Source organism: Glycine soja, chromosome 4 (assembly GCF_004193775.1).
Source record: "Glycine soja cultivar W05 chromosome 4, ASM419377v2, whole genome shotgun sequence".
Classification (NCBI taxonomy): domain Eukaryota; kingdom Viridiplantae; phylum Streptophyta; class Magnoliopsida; order Fabales; family Fabaceae; genus Glycine; species Glycine soja.
Window position 1 is genome coordinate 42,023,813 of NC_041005.1, and position 7,974 is coordinate 42,031,786.

General features: G+C 35.2%; 1 protein-coding gene across 1 annotated transcript; it reads left to right on the forward strand.

The window, feature by feature from the left end:
• The first annotated feature begins 361 nt into the window (after nt 1-361).
• On the forward strand, nt 362-7,599 carry LOC114409725 (probable methyltransferase PMT2). Its single transcript, XM_028373299.1, has 7 exons — nt 362-700; nt 1,488-2,158; nt 2,437-2,647; nt 3,114-3,399; nt 3,915-4,280; nt 6,676-6,753; nt 6,999-7,599. The coding sequence occupies exons 2-7, from the start codon at nt 1,511-1,513 to the stop codon at nt 7,228-7,230; spliced, it is 1,821 nt and encodes a 606-aa protein (XP_028229100.1). The 5' UTR covers nt 362-700; nt 1,488-1,510; the 3' UTR covers nt 7,231-7,599.
• The last annotated feature ends 375 nt before the right edge of the window (nt 7,600-7,974 follow it).

The window sequence follows — 7,974 nt, forward strand, 5'->3', positions numbered from 1 at the left end:
TATACAAGGGAAGACTACATTAAACCAACTAATAATAAAAGTTAACTTTAGGTACCATTACACTAAATCAACTACAGTATTTCAAGTTTCAATCTCATTTTTGTTCAAATTTTTTCTGACAAAAAGTGAATGTTTGTTATGATAATAATAATTTGGATTTTAAGGTAAACAAACGCATAAAAACTATTTAATTTGGATTTCCTGGCAGCAATAATAATAATAATAATAATAGAATAAAAACAAGGGCTAAATTCCAACGGATCCGGCGTGGACGGTTACAATTGACCAAAAGTGAAAGGGTCACACCTTCGGAATAAATGGATAAGAATAAGATTAATTGAATTTCAATTTTCAAGTGTTAGTTAACCAACCAATAAAAATGTTTCCAACGAAAGAGTGAAGAAGCACCCGCACTGAGACATTTCCGTACCCTCGAATTTTTCGGAATTCGTATCGTATGTTAACAAACCAGAAACAAAGACACCCATAATTCCACTTCTGCGTCCCAAACACAACAACAAATCTAATTCCTTCTTCTTCTTCTTCTTCTTTTTTTTCTTCAAATTTTCATTCTCTGTATCATAGATCCTTCTTTCTTCGCTTACGCATTTCCAACGAAGAAGTTGCGTAACTTGATTCCATAGGGGCCCCACCACCACCCAAGATTTTCATCATTTTTTTTGCGTTCGTTCTCGTACCAGTAAGTGACAAAATCTCTCTTCTTTCGTTCACATCTTGTTATTTTAACGACCTTTGTTAACCGCTATAACAGATTTTAATTTTCTGATTCTTTTTCTTTTTCTTTTTGTGTTTTGTTTATGAAAAGAGAAGATGGATTTAATTAGAGGAACTGTTTGATTGAATTAAATCCCAAAGTTTTGCTTCATTTTCTTTCCTTTGAATTTGCACTGTTGCTTGATTTGTTATGCTTTAAACTGAAGATTCCGAAGGGAGCCGGGGGAATAACATGGGGTTGTGGTCCATTTTAATTTAATTGATTTACAGTTTGATGTGTTGAATGTTAAAGATCAGTTTAAATGAGATTGGTGAAGGAATTAATTTGTCACAAGGGTTTGAAATTGTGGATAGCATTGCAATGTGTGATTGCAGACCGCATCAAGGTTTTAAATTGCGGTTGTGTGATCCTTGATTTTGTGAAAAATTGCGGACAAATGGGGCATCAATTGCAGTTGGGATGCGGTCACAAAGACTCCAAAAGCCTTGATGTTGCAGCTACAATTATGGTTGCAAATCGTTTTCTAAAACCCTGGACTGCATTAGGCAGCAGCCGGCAATAGCTGCAATGCAAATTCAACCACAATATGAAACCCTTATATATTTGAATTATATAAATTATTTGGTCTAGAGTGATTTTTAGTTGCAATGATTGTTGTGGTCATTGACTGAATTGATCTAAATGGACCATCTTGCTTGCTAGTAGTTCAATTCACATTTATGCCTTAATGTGTTTCACTTTAACAATGCAGAGTTTACATTATAAATATTCATCATGGTTACGAAAGGGAACCCTGGGGACAATAGAAATAACAGGAGTTCATTGTCTATTTTCATCATAGTTGGTTTGTGTGGTTTCTTCTATATATTGGGTTTGTGGCAACGAAGCGGTTTTGGAAAGGGAGACAGCATAGCTGTTGAGATTACTAAACATACAGATTGCAGTGTTCTCTCTGATCTAAACTATGAGACCCACCATGATGATGATTCTGGAACACCTAACAGTTCTGACACACAAGTCAGGGAGTTCAAGCCGTGTGATGATCGCTACATTGATTACACGCCTTGTCATGATCAAGCGCGAGCAATGACATTTCCCCGAGAAAATATGGCTTATAGAGAAAGGCATTGTCCTCCTGATGATGAAAAATTGTATTGTCTCATACCTGCCCCCAGAGGATATTCAACACCATTTTCATGGCCCAAGAGTCGTGATTATGTACCTTATGCAAATGCGCCTTACAAGAGCTTGACAGTTGAGAAGGCTGTGCAGAATTGGATACAATATGAAGGAAATGTTTTCAGGTTCCCAGGTGGTGGAACGCAGTTTCCCAAGGGAGCTGATGCTTATATTGATGAACTTGCATCTGTTATTCCATTGGACAATGGGATGGTTAGAACTGCATTGGATACTGGTTGTGGGGTACGTCAAATTATAAGTAATCATCCTTGTTTTGATTGCATTTATTTTGTTGGCCTCTACATAATGTTTGCATGAAGAAACTATTGTCCATAATGAGACATTCCTGGCTAATTGTAAGTTTTCCTAGGGGAACCTCCCACTTTTGAATGCTTCACCATGCAACATTTTCTTATTCATTGAAATACAATTTGTTTCTTTTTCAAAAGTTGAGTTTGAGCCCATATTTGTGCCCATTTATTGTATATTATAGCTTATTTGCTGATTATTGATGGTGCTAGGTTGCTAGTTTTGGTGCATACCTGTTTAAGAAAAATGTTGTTGCAATGTCAATTGCCCCAAGGGACTCTCATGAAGCTCAAGTTCAATTTGCTTTGGAAAGAGGTGTTCCAGCAATCATTGGTGTTCTTGGAACAATAATGCTGCCCTTCCCTTCTGGAGCTTTCGACATGGCACATTGTTCTCGCTGCTTGATTCAATGGGGTGCAAATGGTGAGAATAACTAAGATGTTTCGGCCTAGGAAAATTAAAGCAAATCTTTTGGATCGATAAATAAATTTTTTGGTATCTCTTTTGGAGATGATTCGACATGTTATTATGGCTTCTATGTACGACAAATATACATTTTTTATGATATATGCATACATACTAATAATACAGCCTGATTCAGCTTGCATTGATTGTAAAGTTAACAACTTAAAAGGTTAGCTTGTTAATTACTTGGATTTGTTCACACTGGCCTTAGATAACCTAAATTAATTTTGAGTACTTAAACTATGGCCTGGTTGTTTTTTTCAAAGCCCCTTTTTTCTTATAATAGATTAATATCTGAGTTTTATTATTCACTGTGTTTCTTGGTTTCTTATTTACTGTTTGATGATTGATTAACAAAAGTAGTACTTTGGATTTATTGTTGTGAGAAATATCTTTAAATTGTATATATCAACTTCTATATCAGATGGAAAGTACATGAAGGAAGTTGACCGGGTTCTTAGACCTGGTGGTTACTGGATACTTTCTGGTCCTCCTATCAACTGGAAGAATAGCTTCCAAGCATGGCAACGTCCTGAAGATGAGCTTGAGGAGGAGCAACGGCAGATTGAGGATACTGCTAAACTACTATGCTGGGAAAAGAAATATGAGAAGGGTGAAATTGCGATCTGGAGAAAAAAATTACATAATGATTGTAGTGAACAAGATACTCAACCACAAATTTGTGAAACCAAAAATTCTGATGATGTCTGGTAAATTATTTCTCTCATCTTTTGCCCCTTCTCTTTTTTTGTTTCACTAATTAGTTAATACTTTATGTTCGGAAAATTATATACCTATTATTATTATTATTACTCTTGCACCAGATTCTTTGTCAACTTGGAAGGACAATATGTATTTCAATTTAAATAACTGATTGAATTTCTTGCAAATTCATATTTTATAAGTAACAATAATACATTATTTTTGAGAAAATGATGAGCCTTTTTCTTCCTTGAGTTGCTACATATAGTGGCTAGTACCAAACTATTCCCTAAGCTTTCTTATTGGAATTTTGAAGGATACAAGAAGTTATATGCATTATGTAAGAATTATTTATTGGCTGGTAAAATGGTGTCTTTCAAGATGGAGAGTACTTGACAAACATTGTTTATCTAGGATCAGATTTCTTCAATCCTTTGTGTAAAGTTACTAGTGTAGTCCTAACCTTTGGATTATGGACTATTGGTTTCAATAATAATTGTCTGAAAGGTCTGACAATGTATAGGTACAAGAAAATGAAAGATTGTGTAACTCCTAGTAAACCTAGTGGTCCATGGAAGCCATTCCAAGAGAGACTCAATGTTGTTCCTTCCAGAATTACCAGTGGATTTGTTCCTGGTGTATCTGAGGAAGCATTTGAAGAGGACAACCGATTATGGAAGAAGCATGTGAATGCTTATAAACGGATCAACAAAATCATTAGCTCAGGGAGGTATCGCAACATAATGGACATGAATGCTGGTCTGGGAAGTTTTGCTGCTGCACTGGAATCTCCCAAATTATGGGTTATGAATGTTGTGCCCACAATTGCTGAGAAAGCTAACCTGGGTGTTATATTTGAGCGTGGATTGATTGGCATTTATCACGACTGGTAATGTGACATGGTTTCCTTACCTTTTCTTTTTCCTTTTGGTCTCTCCTCTGCAACTTTAATTTTTCATTGAGTTAGTTACTTTTCTCTGTAAGTATAACCTATCTATAAAAGTATAAATTAAGATGAAAACTCTAAGATATAGTAAACTTGACCTTCCACTGCATAAAGAAATGCAAATAGTTAGCATTTTGTGTGTTGGAATTTGTAAACCAATCAAATAGGAATTTTTTGGTGATTTAATCAGGATTTTGAATGGTCCATTGGTTTTATTAAATTAGAAAAAGATTGTTGAAATTATAGGAATTTTATGTAGAGAAGCAGAAGAAACAAAAGTTGAAATTATTGATATATGGTGTGTAATAATATGTTATAAAATAGAGAGCTACTTCAATTTATACAAGTACTAGACTCTTAATTTTAATCAAATACAAAGCAAGTCATGGAATATGGAAACCACTTCTAAGAATTTCTGCAAAATACTCTAAATATTCCAAGATACAATGATAATATTATCAGATATTTTTTAATATCATCCTTCAACCTAAAGTTTACTGTTTTAGGCTAGTTAACAATTTAAAACTCCAAAAGAAATTTAACCAAAAATATATCAAAAAATTTAGGGACTGTAAATGGGGCCAATTACATCTTGGGACAAAGAAAGGGCTGGTGTGAGTCATAGGCAACATGAGTCAGTGCTATGGGAAAGAAATCAAATCTCGAATGATAGTTGATGGAGAAGTCAACATTGATATGATTCCTTAGTGCAAAGGGGCAACATGACGTGACAAAAATCTTCCAGTGTTCTTTCCCTCAATGGTATGGTAGCATTGTAAAATAGCCACATATTAGCCACAACAATGACAAACTAGAGATAACTTCCACAAAAAGCACCAAGAAATAGCACAAGTGTATCAAATTGTGTTCCTCCAACTTATCAATTTGCAATTAGATATTTAGGAATAAATGTTTCTGATTCTCTAGAAAGCATACGAGAGCAAGAGAAAAAGAAAACAGTTTTTTTTATCAGCAAAGATAAAATATTATATATTAGACAGTACCAGGGGTACTGAAGGAGTACAATTGATGTCCAAGATTAGCAGAATTATGGTTTCCTAATACAGGCTTTAATACTAGAATTACAAAACCATAAATCTGATCATATTGTTGTCTATAATCTACCCAAATCCTATGTATGTATCCCTCCCCTGATTACAAAATCCCTCTCTCAAATTACTGGACCAGTGATTAAAAGTTATTTCAAAACCCTTTTCCAAGTTTTTAAACCACAACCAACAAAGGAAAGTGGCATCCTCCATCAATTTACTGCCATTGAAGCTATCATTTGAGAAAATTATCCCATTCCTATGCTGCCATATACTCCAGGTTAAAGCTATCCGCCAGATCTGCCATCTCTGAGACCTGACTCCAGAAGGCCTCCCAAAACCATGTTGGAGGAAATGATATCTCAGAGTTTGTGGAAAAACACCCGAAATGTTTAACCAAGACATCGATTCCCACCAAACTGGAAGAATTTTGCTGCAGTTGAAAAATAAATGAGCTGCATCCTCTTCATTGTTTCTGCAGAATGGGCAGAAAGAGTCATTGATTTCAATATTTCTCCTGTGCAAATTTGATTTTGTTGGCAGCCTGTCCCTGATTAATCTCCAAGCAAAAAAGGATGTTTTTCTTGGAATCTTTAGATTCCACAGCTCATTAAAACTCCATCTTGATTCTCATCTATGGAATCTCCCAAAAGCAGCTTGTACACGCTCCCCACTGAATAATTATCACTTGAATCTCCCTTCCACACCCACTTGTCCTGATGGTTAGGATGAATTGAGATGCCTTTTGTGTCTCCCAAGAATCTATCAGCCACGTCAATCTCAGCTTCAAAAAGTGATTGCCTCCATTGAAAGCTCCACTCCCAGCCTGCATCTGAGAATCTCTCCATTTGCTGTATGAACTGTTCTTGCTGACAGGAAATGAGATATAACTCATCATTGTCCACAATAGAAATTTATTATTGCCCAATGTGTTTGATATCCATACATCCCTACTCTTGCTCAAGTCATTATTCCTTCTTAGTTCAAAACTGCACCTCCTAGGATTGTCAAAGTCATTTTCTTGAAGAACTTGATCTGAGTTAATTGTTGGCAGATGCAAAGATGATTAGTTAAAGGCCAAGAAACATAAGCATTGTATTAAAAACAATTTAAGTGCTGCTGAACTTTATGTACAAGGATTACATTCAGGAGTTCTTCTTTAATAAATTTTGCTAAATTTTGCTTTTAATGGTGTTTTATACAATCTACTCCGCAGAGATTTTTAATTTGATAAGGAATGGGGTGAAAGAGAGCCTTGTTCTGTATAATAATTATAAAAAAATTTCCAGGTGTGAAGCCTTCTCCACATATCCAAGGACCTATGACCTTATCCATGCAAATGGCGTTTTCAGCTTGTACAAGAATGTGTAAGTTGATTTCTTTCTCATTTCCTTTTATATTCCCAGATGAAACATAGTTTTCATGGCTAGTTGCACTTGTCTAAGCACTTGGGTAGACTAAATGAAGTTTAGTAACCAAAAAGATAATTAATTACAATTTGGTAAGCCTTCTAAATGTTTATGAGGGACCTTGTAGTGGAACAACTTTGGAGACAGGTGTGCAAGGGAAACGAACTATTTCAGATTTTTGCTAACTCAAATGATCAATACAGATGTAATGTCGAAGACATTCTATTGGAGATGGACCGTATCTTACGGCCAGAAGGAGCAGTAATATTCCGAGATCAAGCTGATGTGCTAATGCAAGTGAAAGGAATTGTGAAAGGAATGAGATGGAATACCAAAATGGTGGATCATGAGGACGGTCCGCTGGTTTCAGAGAAGGTGTTGTTTGCTGTCAAGCAGTATTGGGTTGCCGGTGACAACACCACGAGCTCAGCATGATGGCCCAAGCAGTATTAAAATGGAAGAACAGTTCCAGAATGACAGTTGACAAACTGATTCTAGTAGATTTGGATTCAAGATGTTCCCCAGCTGAGTAAGATACTGGGGGCATGAAATTGTCTGGTGTCTTAACATCAGCGATCATAGGTTTTTCTTGTTTATTTTGTTAAAATGTAGAGTTAATACATGTCCTAATTTTTAGAGTTCATAAATCATGGTCATAAGATTTATTTATTTATTTATTTGGCTTCTCCTGAGTCACTTTTTTACTTATAATACAAACTAACAAAGGATTCTTGAGATCAGCAATCTATGTGTATGATCTTGAAACTCAGGTCTTGAGAGAGCTGGGTTTTGGTTTTACATTTTCATCTCATTTTATAACTGAACATTTTAAATTTGCAGAGCAGCGTTTTCAATGTTCTCACATATTTAAATCATGTCTCTAAGGTTCCCATAATTTTCTTGGTAAGATTTAAGCATGTAACAGTACAAAAGTTTTTGTAACGTGACATTAATAATGGCAAAATAAGTGTATATTAAAATCAGTGAAATGTCTTGTTTTCGTTCCTCTAACAGAATTAAAGATGGCTTACCAAAAACAATATAAAACAAAATTAAAGATGACACATGTATTTTATTATGTGGCATGACAAATCTTTTTTTCCAGCAATTTTCAGAGGTTATCCTAGAAGAAAATTTTCAATGGTTGGATTAGCAACTGCATAGCATATCTTATCCGTA

Coding starts and splice junctions, on each gene's coding strand:
- LOC114409725 (XM_028373299.1), top strand. CDS start 1,511: ATGGTTACGAAAGGGAACCCTGGGGACAATAGAAATAACAGGAGTTCA. Junction 3,400..3,914: donor AAAAATTCTGATGATGTCTG/GTAAATTATTTC, acceptor GACAATGTATAG/GTACAAGAAAATGAAAGATT. Junction 6,754..6,998: donor TTCAGCTTGTACAAGAATGT/GTAAGTTGATTT, acceptor TGATCAATACAG/ATGTAATGTCGAAGACATTC.